At 39.1% G+C, this 15,297-nt stretch overlaps 1 protein-coding gene across 2 annotated transcripts in view; it reads right to left on the bottom strand.

The window, feature by feature from the left end:
- Positions 1-287: 287 nt before the first annotated feature.
- Positions 288-15,297, bottom strand: part of ATP6V0D2 (ATPase H+ transporting V0 subunit d2) — a 47,708-nt gene continuing 32,698 nt past the window's right edge. Inside the window, exons 3-8 of one of the 2 annotated variants that reach the window (XM_004276150.4) lie at positions 12,972-13,150; positions 11,688-11,767; positions 10,156-10,233; positions 3,969-4,142; positions 2,681-2,758; positions 288-1,057 (exon numbers count right to left, since the gene is read on the bottom strand). In XM_004276150.4, the coding sequence (XP_004276198.1) occupies positions 896-1,057; positions 2,681-2,758; positions 3,969-4,142; positions 10,156-10,233; positions 11,688-11,767; positions 12,972-13,150 (751 nt within the window). In that variant the 3' untranslated portion in view covers positions 288-895. The remainder of the gene's footprint in view (positions 1,058-2,680; positions 2,759-3,968; positions 4,143-10,155; positions 10,234-11,687; positions 11,768-12,971; positions 13,151-15,297) is intronic. The other variant, XM_033439810.2, reaches the window with a different exon arrangement.

Below are 15,297 nucleotides of genomic sequence, written 5' to 3'. Positions count from 1 at the left end.
TGTAAATATTCTCACTTGAAGAACTTTCAAATATGGATATATGTTTAATTTTTAAACTATAGCAAACACAGATTTTTCTATTTAGGAATTTTTTATTTTTGAAGAAAGCACTAGAGCAGTGTTTGTCACTTTTTCTTTTTCTGGGTAGCTCTCTGCACCAGTTCTACTGAAGTTTTATAGAGAATCCATATCTTGTAAACCGAACCTGTGATTTATGCTTCTGAATGAATAAAATACAACTAATGGAGTTACTTTCTTCTCAGGCAAAGTATGAAGAAACTGCAAGAAAGAGAGGTATACCTTTTATTTAAAGAAAGTTGTAAGAAAATTAGTTATAAGTGGTAGCCTTAATAACAAATGTAACACTACCTGCATCTATGGAATATGATTTGAATTATGTAGCTTTCCCAAGCCTACCAGATCAAAGTGTATTAGAAAAAAATATGGTATTTTCCACCATATGTGGTCCATGTTGGCTATGTACAGCTCTGGATTTTTGTGGACCTAGGGAAGGGATGGACGGTTAAAAAATAAAGCAGACACTCAGTATTTGGGCCTGTGGAGAATCATGGGAAAGCAAAATACTTTTAATAGATTTGATTTTTAAAAGAACAAAAATAAGAATAGGAAAAGTACCATAGTGTTAATTAAAATTAATGTCTAAGGCAAGGTGAAGAATGAGACATAAATGTGGAAGCAAGATGTGGAAGCTTCTGGAAGAAAAAGAAATGCTTTGTTTCAGGGTTGGCTTGCTGCGTTTCCAGTCGGTCTGCAATTCATGAAGTGAAGCGTGGCTTAGTTTTGTGTGATCTAGATAATATAACATGACTCCTATTTCCCTCAGTAACTTCCTTTTAACATTTATGATTTTATGCATTTCAGGCCCCTCACTGGGTTATAAGATTGGAATGTAACTGTTAATTTTAGTTCGATGTCTTTGTGAAATGCATTCGGCTATCCACACAACATTTCTTATTTCTTGTTCCTTCAGCTTGGTATACGCATAAAACACACCATAGTGGAATTGCCTGTTGAATGCCAGCACATTCATCTGTACCTGGGGAAGGAAAGAAAAAACATGGACCATCAACTCTTCTGGAACATACTACTTTAATTAAATAATATTAAGCTACAGACTGGTTTGTGCTTGTGCAGTGCTTATCTGTATTTAAATAGACAATTTCTAAATTGTGTCAAAGAAAGGAAAGCAGTAGGAAATTCAGCAAGTCTAAAGGGAGAGCGTCACTCTGCAGAGAAAGGCAGACAACAGTAGTATAAAAAGTAAGTTTGTAAAATCATAAGACAAGCTCCAAATCTCAGCAGCACTGCTAGCACCAAGATTCCTAGGAGGACTTTGGAGTGTGTGTGTGTGTGACTTTGTAGTGATATTTATTTGGCTTCTAGCTAGTAGGCTGGTCTCATTTAGATAAAGTATTTTTCCCTGGCTACAATTTTTTAAATTTTAAGGTGGTTTTTAGGCTATTGAACTCCCTTTCAGGGTAATGGCACAGGCCTCTGGAATTTGGACCAGGTGATATTATGAGTTTCCTTAGGATGCTCTGCAGCAACTTAACATGCAGTTGAATAGTGTTTTTCTGCAGAAGGCAGATCAGTAAAAGAAAATTTTCAAAAAACATTTTTTTAACTGGGGTACAGTCTAAAATGGAACAATTCCTTTATTCTTTTCCATTTAGAAAAAAGGAGAAGAGGTACTGAGTCCCACACGTAATTCTGAAAACCTCAAGCAAAGCAGTCAGGTAGGGGAGGCCCCCTGCTCTTAGAAACCGTCACACATTTTTCCTGGCAAGGGCAGCTCCTTTAACAGCTGTCTTTGCAGCAGAAGGGCAATAGTGTGGAATTTTAAAATACCCCTACTATATGGGAATACTTGCATTGCTTTTACTTCTTTCTAGAGAATTGTTGGAAAATGCCTAGAGTAGGACTTACAGGAAGACCCCCATACTGTTTTCTCAAGCCAGTTTAACCCTAAAGTGTGGGTGAATTTCAGGGTTCTCTGTTAATTCCAATCAGACTGAGATGGAAGGACCAGTGGTTTTAGGGAAATGGATAAAGTACACTAGAAAAAAGTCTCCAGATTTGGGGGACTTTACCTGGCTACACTTCCCTGAAGTCCTCTTGTTGCACACTTCAGTAGCTCAGGAATTGGCTATAAATGGATCAAGTATTCTTCTGCCTTTTCAGGGAAAGAGAATAATCTAGACGGGATGGATTTCCATGCAAATAATTCCTAAGTGTTCTAATTGTGCGCAGGAGTGATAAATCCTTCTTGAAAAAGGGATAGATTCGAGTGGGATGCACTTAACAGGGTGTGCTCCCTGGGGACAGTCAATATGTGATCATGAGAACATCCTAGCTTTGTTTCTCTAGATAATTACAGAATGGCTGCCTTACTTCCAGAGCTTTGCTATGTGCACATCTGTCTGGATATGACAATCCCACAAGAAGCCATCATATGTGAACCACAGTGCCTTGACTCTCCAAGGCAGAGATACTAACTAATACCCATTCAAACTATGAATGTATATAATCAATTGGCCTGATCAACTGTAAAAAGAAAACTGTGAAAAGAAAACCCAAGTAAAAAAAAAAAAGAAATACTAAGACCCAGAGTATGAGAAAAAGAGTGCATAAGCTAGCAGCATTTCCATTTACATCATACCTCACGCTCATAAAACACATCCTCCAATGTCTTTCCCCCACTGCCATCACCTACAGCCTCAAACAAAGCCTTGTATACCTGAAAAACAAAGACAAGAAATTGTTTTTTTAACAAATTTTCATTTTTTATAAGTATAAAAACTATATTTTTCCAGCAATATAGAAACTGTGCACCCATCTTAGAAAATCTATCCAGAAGGCCACAATTTTTCTTGTAGGATCTTTGGCTTCTTGAGGAAATACCAAAAAATCCAAACAACGAGAGTACAGATGGCATTCCATTCTATTGGCTTGTTCAGGCCTACAAGGCAAGAGGCAAAAGCAGTTCTACTTTCAGTGTATACTGAGCTGATTTCCACATTTGATTCTTAGGGCTAGTTAGACACATTATAGAGGCTAAAGGAGTGCTTGTGGTTTAATCAGTATGGCTTCATGGGTTCTTTGAGATGAAAACTGATTAAAATTCATTATGGAATTTCAAGTGAGGAACGGGTGGAAATTGGGGAGAAACTCAAATTTTAATATTATGCTAAAGAACCTCTTGCAGTGACACAAGAGATGTCACAAAGGTTCACGCATTGTCTGCTGGCTTATCTTTCCTGGAGGGTTTCGGAAATCCATAGGCAAAGATAAGAGGGGTGTCATCCCAGTTCTAGAAAAGCTACTTGGAGAGTCTGTATGTTACTGTCTGCAGGTCAGAAGGAACGGTACCAGGGGATGAGGTTATAACCTTGAGCTAAGAAGCTTCAGGCTCTCTAAGAGCAATTGGGTGCTGGAGTGGGAGAGGACATAGCAGCCCTCCTTTCTTTCCCGAATCCTGGACACTGAGCAAAGGGAGTGGTATAAACAGTATGTCCATATTTTCCGCTGTCCTTCAAGTAGACAGTCTGTACCTAACACTGTTTGCCCAATGGGCACTTGAAAGAATGGCTGGGTCAGGCTCTTTTACATAACTCTGGCATGAGCTCACATTTCCAGAACACTGCACCAGTCTCTTGGGGAACTTGCTTTATCAAGCACTTCAAAAAAAAAAGGGGGTCAAATGACCGTTCCTTGGAGATTTAAACAAGTACTTGCTTGTCAGGGACCTTAAAAAACACCAATAGCTTGGGTTAGAAACTCAGCGTATTTCTTTGGGAGAGACATTACAGCAAGAGATACTGCTTTCTATTGCACAAACATTATAAATGTTTTAGATAGATAGGAAGTGTAAATGTGATATGCGGGCTTCTAAAGTACAGGTGATGAAACCACACAAGACATTTCGGGAACCCGGGATAAACACATACTCCATGGTCCGCTACTCTCTTCATTTGCTCGAAGTCCTCTGCTTGGGCCAGCAGGCGCAGTCCCTCGGGATAGAGCTTGCCACAGGTCGGGTAGAGGGTCTCGCGGTCCTCTTTGCTCAACTCGGTGCCAAAGGAGTTAAGCGTGATGATAAAAGCACGTCTGTCTGCCTCAAACTGAATTTGCAAGACATAAAATCAGTGAAATTGAACCATCTACTAGACGCTCTAGACAAATTCATTTCCAAAATGATTTGCTTTCCTTTCCTGATCTATGTCTAATTATAATACAGACATGTGTTATTAATGTTCCCGTAGTCTCTTCCTGTAACGGAGTAACTCTGCTTGCCAGAGAAGGATCACACAGCAGTGACAACAGCCCAGGAGCCCAGGACCTCCCACTAAACTTCAGTTCCCAGGCTCTCTGTTACTAGTTACTCATGTGTCTCTCTCATGTAGGCCACTAGAGTCTCAAATGTGTCTTCCATAATAATTGGAATAATACCTACTTGCTGGGGTCGATTCAGAGATAGAACAAGGTAATGTAAATAGAAGGGCTTAGCAGAGTGTTTAGCACAAAATGTGCATATCATGCATGTTAAACATCCCTTTCTGATTGTTGATGTCAGTAGGATTTTTTACGTAATGAAACTGTGCTACTTACAATTCGTTTGTACTTTCCTGGTTTTGTTTTTCTTCTTTAAAGTTCTAGGTTAGATATCAATAAATTTAAGTCTGTAGCTAAGGATTACAGGGCTCGGGACAAGTGATCTTCCTCTCAGGGCCTCAGTTTTCTTATTTGTAAATGGTGGGGTTTGGCTACACGATCTCTCAAGTGGGTCACAGGTACTCCCTGCCTGTCTTCTGTGTTGAGCACCACTAGGCACCCAAGCTCTCAGCCCGTCAGGCCTCTCTGTCTTATCTAACCACGGAGTCCTTCTTGAAATTGCCTTCTCTTCCTTTGGACTCCTCTTAGTTTTCCTTTTACCTACTCTGACTATTTCATCTCAGTCTGTCCTCCATGGGCATCTCCTCTGCCCACCATGGGAGTTTGCCATGATATCCTTGGGCTAAGAAAGCCTTCTCCATCCACCCAAAGCAACCTGCACTTACCACATTATTTTAAAATCTGTGCATGTGTCTTTCACCCCACCACACTCTAAAATCTTTGAGAGATCATGTCTCTCTCGTTGATTGTTCAATTTTAAATATCCAGTGCCTGACACAGGAAGATCTTAACTGTTTACTAAATCCAATGGAATGGTCCACGGTTCTACTATGGTTCTACTATTTTAAAAATTCTCTATTATTCTCTACAATGTTGCTATCCAAGGTGTGTTTCAAGGATTAGTAGCTTTGACATCACCTGGAAGCTCGTTAGAAGTTCAGAATCTTTGACGGTAGTCCAGACCTAGTAAACCAGAATCTGCATTTTAACAAGATTCCGAGCTTATTCATACGCACACGAAAGTTGAAATGAATTGCTCTACAATACTATTTTTGACTAATTAATAACAAATCCAGACTTGCACCAGATTTTACTGGAACTCTTTTGTTAGAACAGGTGTTTCCTATCAGTACAGTGAGAGTTGGTTCCTTCTGATCCTTTTGATTGCTCTCATGGAAATTGTGGGTGCGCCAGAAGCGAGGAGTGGGCTTATTCGGAAGCAAAGGCAGCTGCCTCTGGCTACTGAATATATCCAGTCCTGTCGGTAATTTCAGACTGTCCAGGAATAAAAGAAGAAATGCAAGAGGGAGATTTCATGGCAATAAAAAAACCTTGAAATAATAGGGCAGGGGGAGCAACAATGGAGTTAATTGTCCCAGATGACCTTCAACGTCCTTTCTAGTTCTAGAATGTTAGAATAATAAGGAGAGAAATAGGGCCAGGTAGGCAGCACTGCAGGTATGCAAGGCAGAGGAGGCAGCTGCATGGAGTAGAGCATGACATTTTGGAGGAATGGCCATAGCTCAAACCCTGGGGAAGCAGCTGGAGGGGCAGGATGGACAGGTAGCTGGGAAGAGAATAGGAAAGGCTTCACAAGCCATGCCAAGAAGAGAGGACTTTGACTGATGCGGCTGGTTATCTGAACACGCCACACACTTTCCAACTTCTTGTCCTGGTTAACACTTGTTCCCTTTGCCTACAGAGCACATACTCCATCCCATGACTCTCCAGGTTGAAATCCTACCTGCATTTGAGGGTTCCATCAAATGTAATCTTTTTCTTAAGAAGCCCTTCTCTTTCCTCTCTAATTAGATATGATTTCCTTTGACTCCTTATTATACTATAATTTCCCTTTTATTATAACTGTCTATCTACTTTACTACTTCTAGCCTAGAGGCTGTGTGTGTGTGTGTGTGTGTGTGTGTGTGTGTGTGTATGTGTATTCTCTTAGTGAAAAGAACTGTAATTTTTGAATTGTAAAGGAGCTATGCTGTCTTTGACCATCCCTAAGCAGACAGTTTGCTATGACATCTGATTATGGAGGACAGTAGATGGGGTGGTACTAGTTTCCTGTAAGCCCTGTATCATTTTCAGAGGGCAGCCAGCCTGTGTGGTACAGTGTACGTCGGATGTCTTTCCTTTCACTCTACCCTTCAAACACTCACGCATTTTGAAACCATAACTTATTTTTTGTTGTTGTTGTTGCAAAAGATAACCATGCAGTGTTGATGTATTCAAAACCATTATCCGTTGCTCATGATGGAGTTGGGCTCATCGAGTCAAAAATTCTGGCCAGTTCCTTACAGGAGGAAGGGTCTCCCTGGTGGGAGCCTTATTAGCATGTGTACTGACCGAGGGAGATGAAACAAACATATTCTCTGCTTATTTTTCACTGCTGCATTAACCTTACAGACTGTCAGAAGAGCAGGAATAAGAGGCAAACAGTATACTGCAGCACATTTGTCTGGACCATAAAAAATTTCTTTTTTTAAATATGAAGCTACAGTCTTGTGATTAGGTCCCATTTTAACCTGCAAACCTAGGTTAATGCCCTCTTCCACTGTATTCAGTCTTTTAAAGTCTCCTATCAAATGAGATCAAATGAGAATATGGAAGAACTTCAGAAACTCTAAGTGCTCTATAGTTGCACAAATAAAAGGGGAAGTAATTACATGATCTGGTATATTTATATAAAACTGACAAGCCTCTTCCAATCATATCATTAGAAATGTTATAACTGCATAACATACATAACTGATATTTTATATAAATGTACAAAGATAGTTAAATGGATTTTTATTTTTAACACAGCTTGGAAAAAATCTAATCTAATAAGGTAGTATCATGGGTATAGGAAAGGGACAAAGAGAACACAGGGTATATAGTATTTTGACCAAATCCGCCTGGTGATAAGCTTTCTGCTAATACTGTGCTATCCTTTTTACATTTACAAAGACATAATTCTCATTTACTTCTGATTTTTGTAGCACGTGCAGTATGATCTTGCTTAAGAATTAGCACAGAAGAGCAGTTTTTATACAAAAGAACTGTGCAGGTGAATTTGATGTAGACATAATTTAACGTAGATAAACATATAAGAACTGGAGCCAGACTACCTGTATTCAAATCCTGACACTACCACTTACTAGCTGTTTGACATCCGGCAACTTACTAGCCTTCTCTGCACCTCAGTTGTCCCTTCTGAAAATGAGGTACTAAACTACCCATCTCATTGTGCTATTTTGAAGTCCAAGTGAATTTGTGTATATAAAGCACTTAGGATAGTATCTGGTATATAATAAGTGTTAGCTATTAATAGTGCCATTGTATACCTCTGTAAGGTTATTATTTTTTCTTTTTTTATTGAATGAAAGCTTCTTTAAATACTAAGTGCTTTACAATTTTGAAGTTTCACATTTCATATAATCCCAGAATAACCTTTTTGTCCCCCTTACCCCTATATTACCCCTGCCCCCCTCCCTCTCCCCACTGGTAACCACTGGTTTGTTCTCTATATCTGTGAGTCTGCTTTTTGTTTGTTCATTTGTTTTATTCACTGGTTTGTTCTATTTTTTAGATTCCACATGTAAGTGACATCATACAATATTTGTCTTTCTCTGTCTTATTTCACTTAGCATATGCCCTCCAATTCAATCCATGTTGCTGCAAATGGCAAAATTTCATCCTTTTTTATGGCCAAGTAGTATTCCATTGTATATGTGTAACACATCTTCTTTACCCATTCATCTGTTGATGAAAACTTAGGTTGCTTCCACACCTTGGCAATTGTAAGTAATACTGCTATGCACATTAGGGTGCATGTATCTTTTCAAATTAGTATTTTTGTTTCTTTTGGCTATATACCCAGTAGTGGAATTGCTGGGTTATATGGTAGTTCTATTTTCCGTTTTTTGAGAAACCTCCATACTATTTTCCACAGTGGCTGCACCAATTTACATTCCCAACAACAGTGTATCAGGGTTCCCTTTTCTCCACATCCTTGCCAACAATTGTTATTTGTATTCCTTTTGCTGATAGCCATTCTGACAGGTGTGAAGGTTATTAATTTTAACATTAATCTTTTCCTACATATTTTGTAGGTATAAAGTACATGAACCATTTCTAAACCACAGGAATTATGCCATGTACAAACTACATTTTTTTTTTTTTTTTTTTTGCGTACGTGGGCCTCTCACTGTTGTGGCCTCTCGCATTGCGGTGCACAGGCTCCGGACGCGCAGGCTCAATGGCCATGGCTCACGGGCCTAGCCACTCCGTGGCATGTGGGATCTTCCTGGACCGGGGCACGAACCCGTGTCCCCTGCATCGGCAGGCGGGCTCTCAACCACTGCGCCACCAGGGAAGCCCCAAACTACATTTTTGAGCCAGAGATAATGTGGCTTCTTATAGTGTGGCTAGTAGTTAAATTTATGAAAAGAAATGGGGGAGCTTCATAGAGTCACTAGGCTGCTTGTGTTATGTTATCAGCATGTCTGGAAGAGACTAACTCACTTTCTGACAATTAGCATGCCATGAAAAAAAATGTTATTTATCGATGTGCACTGTCTGTATAATATAGATAAAGACAAAAAATATTTTTTGGAGTTCTCCAAGGAGTTCTGACTTCAAGGACTGCTTTGACCTTAAAGTTTTAACAGTATCTTTAACTGTAAGATGTTAATAATTAGGTATTTGAGGGGAGCTAATTTTATCAAATGCAGTTTCAGAACATTTGGTTGAAATATATGCAGATGAGGTTATTTCAGGTTTTTTTCTCTTCATATCCAAAGGGTAGTTCTTACCAGGCTTTTCTTGAAATCAGAAGTCACTGAACAGCTTAAATATCTACCCACCAGTGTAGAAGCCACTGTAACAGATAATCTAATGGTTAAAGATATTCTTTAGATAAAACTTTGTTTCACAGGGCAAAGCAAGAGCTTTTTAAGCCCAGAATGGTTTTTTTTTTTTAAGATCCAAGCGAAATAGGAAGCCAGCAAGAGTGATCTATGTCAAATACTCAGTGCAAACTACGCCCAGAATTCCCCTCAGACCATTCTGATCTCTGGCCTGGGTCCCTCATGCATGTGCAGATTGACATTGCAAGCAAGAGGTCCTGTGGGCACAGATGAAATCTGTGATGATAAAGAGGAATTAAAGAGAATATAATTATTCTCTTTTAGAGAGGTTGGAACCAATGGTGGCATCTGACACATTGTGAGGTTTAAGTGGGCATGCCAACTGTGAATCACTACCCATAGAATCTTCTTGCCAAGAGTGGGGATGCTCAATGGTTGTTTGGGGCAACCTTTATTTTAGGATTTATATAAGGAACCATGCCCACAGTAGACTTTGTTGCCAAGTTGTGGGGGACCCCAGCTGCCCAATTTTGGGAGGGAAGTTGGTGATTATTATAAGAGTACCTATAGTGTACCAATTGTCCAAAGCATACTAAATTTTTAACTAATTATAATCTGCTTTCTTCATACTACATCAAAGTGAATCATGATCAAACTTCTATCAAAAACATTCTTTTCTAATTCCAAAGTAACTCTTCTATGTAGAAAACTAAGAAAATACCTCTTTTAACTGAAGACATCAAATGATATATGTACAATAAAATATACTGCTATTTTATTTCTAAATAAAAGAACTTCTAAGATTTTAAAAATTGGTAGGATTATATAAATAAAAAGTGTATAAGCACATTATTTGACATAAAAAAATTCAAGGACTCTTTCTTACCTCAAGAATGGGGCACATAATTTCTGCTGTGACATCACCATGATTCTTACAGAATCTATAGAATGCCTCGATGTAAGACTTAAAAAGAAGAAAGATCATAAGGCAAGAAAATGAATATATTTTCCTTTTGGAAATTTCTAGATCAGCTTTCCATGGGTTATTAAACTCTTTAATGGAAATTGAATTACTTCTCCCCTAGGGAGATATTTTATAATAAATTTGGTGTAAAGTTTCACCTTGAAGCACATTGCACAGCCTAAAAAAGGAACTCCACAAAAGAACAAAATTGTACTTATCATAGCTTATAATTACTCAACAAGCACTTTTTTGCATGCCTCTTGGATTATTTCTCACTGTTAATTCTTGCTATTCTAACAAGAGTGCCAAACTCTCTTATGAGCTCTGCAAATAAGTCTAGATTTGGTCCTATGCTGATATTTAATGTGCTCAGGAGACACATTTGGGATGGCATTGAGCATGGAAGATACACTGGAAAGGCAGAGTCTAGGCTGTAGAGGCAGCCCTGTGTTTGAGTCCCAAATCTGTTACTTACTAGCTAACTGACTTCTGCCAAGTAAATTTACCTCTCCGTGCTTCAGTTTTCTCACCTGAGGAATGAGGATGGCACATCGTTTTGCTGGGTGGATTAAATGATCTAATGCCTATAAATGCTTAAAACAGCACCTTCTGTTAGCTATATCTCAGGGATGCTTCCTCGAAGCCCATAAGTCTTTATATAAAAAGGAAAACTGCTGCAATGCAATGCTTTTGAGGCCCACATGTTTCAGCATAAGAAGCTAGATATACAGCATGGCAATGTATACATATATGAATATATATATATATATATATATATATATATATATATATATATATATTCATTCAGGTACTCTATGAGAGTGTCCAAAGATGCTGTAGTGGTGTGAGTGAAAATGGATATATTTTGCTCAGCCCTTATTACACAGAATGACTCAAATGGCGGCAGCATAGTCCAGACAGACAGCTGGTCAGATTATACAAAGTGGTGCCTATGATGTTGTGTCCACAGATGGTCATCTTGGTATGCTGCACACTGTCAGTAGATTAAAATTGTGTGGACAGATTAACTGTGAAATTCAGGGACTCTGGTAACAGGATTGAGGACAGAGATGGACATACATAACACAAGGTTCACTATGTATGCTGGTTCTTTTGAAATGGATTCATATGGTTCACCACACTCATCTGTCCACCCACCCATCATCCATCCATCCATCCATCCATCCAACTGACACCTTTTATGTTCCAGGCACCATGTAAAGAGTTAAGGATACAGAGATGCATGGGATCCTCTCAAGGATCTTGCTGGCTGGGAGAAGTTGACATACATGTATTTAACTAGAAGACAGGCCAGGACTAAAAGATCTTTGTCCCCAGTATGCCTAGCTTCATAATTCAGCAGCTGGCTAACAGGCAAGTAACATTTAATAAAGAACTCTGGTTATGATGCATTATGTAATAAAGAAGAACATAATATTGGGGGAAACAGTTACCTTGTACAGTTTATTGCGCAGTATTTCAATATTCAGTTCGTCTAGAGTATTTTCAGACATACAGTCTTGAAAGAATGGAGCTGAAAGCAGAAATTATTGTACAAAATAAATTAATCAAAACATGATTATAAACTGTAGAAAATGTCTCCTGAACGCACCACCCTCTGCCCACCCCTAACTAGGACACTGTGGAGTGGCAATCCACAGACTCGGTGAGGCTAACAGTGATGGTGACAAGAAGGGTGATTACTTAGGAAGCATTTGCTCTGTGCAAGCTGTCACTAAACACTGGATATACCTGAACTTATTTAATCCTCACAACCTGGAACTACTCACTTTATGGTTTACTTTTTGAAGCCCCCCCCGACACCTGCCTTTAGATAACAGTAGTATTTACCATTTGCAACCTTACTATGTGCCAATCATTGAGTTGTATTAAAACCGTCTTAGTTTTCAAAACTCTGTTATAGTAAGATATTATTGTTTTTAAAATGAAGAAACTGGAGTGAAATGAATTGTTCCAAGTCACCTGGCTGGTGGTGGGCAGAGCCTTTCATGCTTAGGGATATCTGCTTTCAGACTCACCCTCTTTCTGCCATGCTATGCTCCATTAGCACTGGACACTTAATAAAGATGTAATTTTTTTCTTTTTAAAATTTGTTTTAAACAGCAACTATTTTGATGAATGATCAACAGTGAATAACTATAATCCAGGTTTCCTGACAATAACTGTATAAAATTATCCCATTAGTATTTTAAATGCTACAGCTGTTGTCAGTGCCAAATTATAATGAAATTATTATTTATTTCATCATTGCTTCAGGTCATTAGACAGACACTCCTGAGCATCTCAGAAAAATGGCATTCTTAAATTTCCTAAAACAAAATGTTTCCTATATGCAGCCTTATTAAGACAGAAATTTAAAATGAAAAGATAAGGAACTAAACATACAAAACCCAGCTAGAAAATTAATTTTTTGAAAAATTATAAGTTCTATTATTTATTTGCTATGGTCAGGAACAAAGTACAGGGGTTTGGAGGTTGGGAGATGAGCCCTAACTCCTTCTCAGCTACAAATGGTTTGCATGTGATCTGGTATACTTCATTGTCTTGATCTGAAAAATGAGGGAGCTGGACCAGATGATTCTTTAATGTCCATTTCACTTCTAGGAATCTGTATAGTACGACACTATATTCATGGAGAAAACTGTGAATTGAAAGTGCATTTTCTAATACTGTGATAACATACACAAGCAGCTGTGCAATGATTTATGCATTCATACCTAATGGTGTTTCAACCAGAATGGCATTAAAGAGATCAGAAGGTGTCTCTGCAATGTTGACTGCTTCCATTTCTGTGAAACGGCCCAACGGGTGGCACTTTACCAGAATTTCTTTCACAGATTTTTTTTGCAATGCACCGTTCATCAGTAGAATCACATTATCTATCATGTAACTGCACCTGGTGTAGAAGAGGGCTCAATCGTTAGGAAAACAGTTGCATGAGAATAAGAAGCATCCCTCAGGTAAAAAACAAAAAACAAAACAAACCCCCCACACACATTTCAGGCACACACGCTTTCGTTAAGGAAATATATATCTCCTTTTATTTTAAACTCTGGGTTTTGAGAGATGTAGGTGAGGTAAAATATCTGACTCTCAGAGGGTACCATAGTTTGAAAAACCATGTTCACAGTTATAACACCTGACTGGTGGGACCACACAGATGACCCTTACACAGTAAATGCCAAATGTGGTGGGTGGGGCAGACAGTAGTGAGGGTGTTAAATTGTTTGGTTTCTCATAATGGACTATGGGCTTAAAAAGTTGAGAAACACAGACCTAAAGCGTTTCATTATACTTCAAAAACTGACTATTTAAATCTTTGATGAAGCTCATTGTTGAGTATTCGAGGTTTTAAATATTTAAAAATAAATAAAAATATTTAGTAATTTTAATATTAAAATGTTTTATATATTAAAAATTAAAGTATTCTGGTTTTTTTTCCTCCTATGAGAGCAGATAGTCAACTTTCTAGCTTTTTCCCCTCCCAGAACCCCAAGAGCCCATAGGTTCACACTTTATGTGATTTCTCTATTCAATATAAGCTCTACCCAGGATATTCCAAGCAATGAGGTCAAGAAGTAAGAGAGACATAGTTGCTTCCTTCACAGAAAATACAGCTTAAGGGAGGCACTGGTACATTGCAGTGCAGCATACAGTCTGCATAAAGGAGATTACAGGGTGGTGTGGGGATTCAGAGCTGGGCACTAAACCAGTCTGGGATCAGAATTCCTAGGGAGTGACATTCAGGCTGCAACTTGCAGAATGAGTAGGAGCTGTCCAGGCAAAAGCGGTGGCTGGGAAAGAGTGCTTCCGGGCAGAAGGGAGAGCATGTGAAAAGCCCCAGAGACAAGAGGGCCAGGAACAAGGATGTTCTTTTGCCTGCTGAGCCCTGGAGGTGGGACCCAGTCTGAACATGCAGGGTCCTGAAAGACAAGATGAAGAATTTGGATTGAGGGCAATGGGAGATGCTGAATACGTCAAGGACAGGGGGAATTATGATCTATGTAGATAGAATATGCATTAAAACAGGATAAGAAGTAAGCCAACACTTATATAGTAAAGTGCTTTACAAAAGTTATTTTATTTAATCACGATAATTACACTGTGATGATGATAGGTACTATTATTACCTCCGTTTTATAGATGAGGAACTGGCAGCCCAGACAGGTAAAAATCTCACCCATAACGACACAGCTAACAAATGAAGAGGGCTGAGAATCAAACTCAGACAGCCTGCTTCTGAAACTTTTCTCTTAACGCTCAGATTATGCTGTGTTTAGTTGTCAAGGATGACACATAGGTTTCCAGGTTTAACATTTAGAAGCTGGAGCCATTTATTGAGATGAGAGCAGTGGAGGAAGAACGGCTTGTAGTGGGAGCTGATGTTTTGGACCGAATGAGTTTAGATGCCCAGGAGGAGATGCCCAATAGGTCTCGGACGTCTAAGTCCTGAAGAGACAGCTGTGGACCAGAGACATTTAGGGAGCTTGGCAGGGGGTGCTAGTTTAAAGGTGGAAGCAGATGTCTTGGGAATGCTTGAGACCACATTCTAGAGTGTATGTCAAGAGTTCTGTCCTGAGAACTCTGGGGAACCCCAACATTTAAGGACCTTGATAGAACCTGAGAAGGAATGACCAGATGGTAGGAAGAAAACCAGGGAAGAGAATTCTAGGAAGAGGTTAAAGGCCACAGGAAAGTCAGGGTAAACATTGAAGCAAGGTGTTCTCAGGATGCAGCCACTAAGAGGTCATCTGGCACCACAAAACATGTTCAGTGGAGTTTGCTTGTGGAAGGGAAAGGGGAGAAGCCAGAAACCTGACCACTGTGTGTTTAAAATGAGTGGGAAGTACAGAGGGTTTTGGTTTGTTTAATTGTTTTGTTTTTTAAAAGAGTTTAAACTACAAAGCAGGGGAAGGCAACTGTATGGAGACCCGGGGGCCAGAGGAGCTTTGGACTTTCAGTTTGGGTGTTTTTTTTTTTTTTTTTTTAAGGTGGAAGAGAAGAGAACACATTTAAGAGCTGAGGGGAAAGAGGCGGCCAAGA

The sequence above is a fragment of the Orcinus orca genome, chromosome 17 (genome assembly GCF_937001465.1).
Source record: "Orcinus orca chromosome 17, mOrcOrc1.1, whole genome shotgun sequence".
Classification (NCBI taxonomy): domain Eukaryota; kingdom Metazoa; phylum Chordata; class Mammalia; order Artiodactyla; family Delphinidae; genus Orcinus; species Orcinus orca.
The sequence above is the reverse complement of the archived record's forward strand: the minus strand, read 5'-3'. Positions and strand labels throughout refer to the sequence as shown.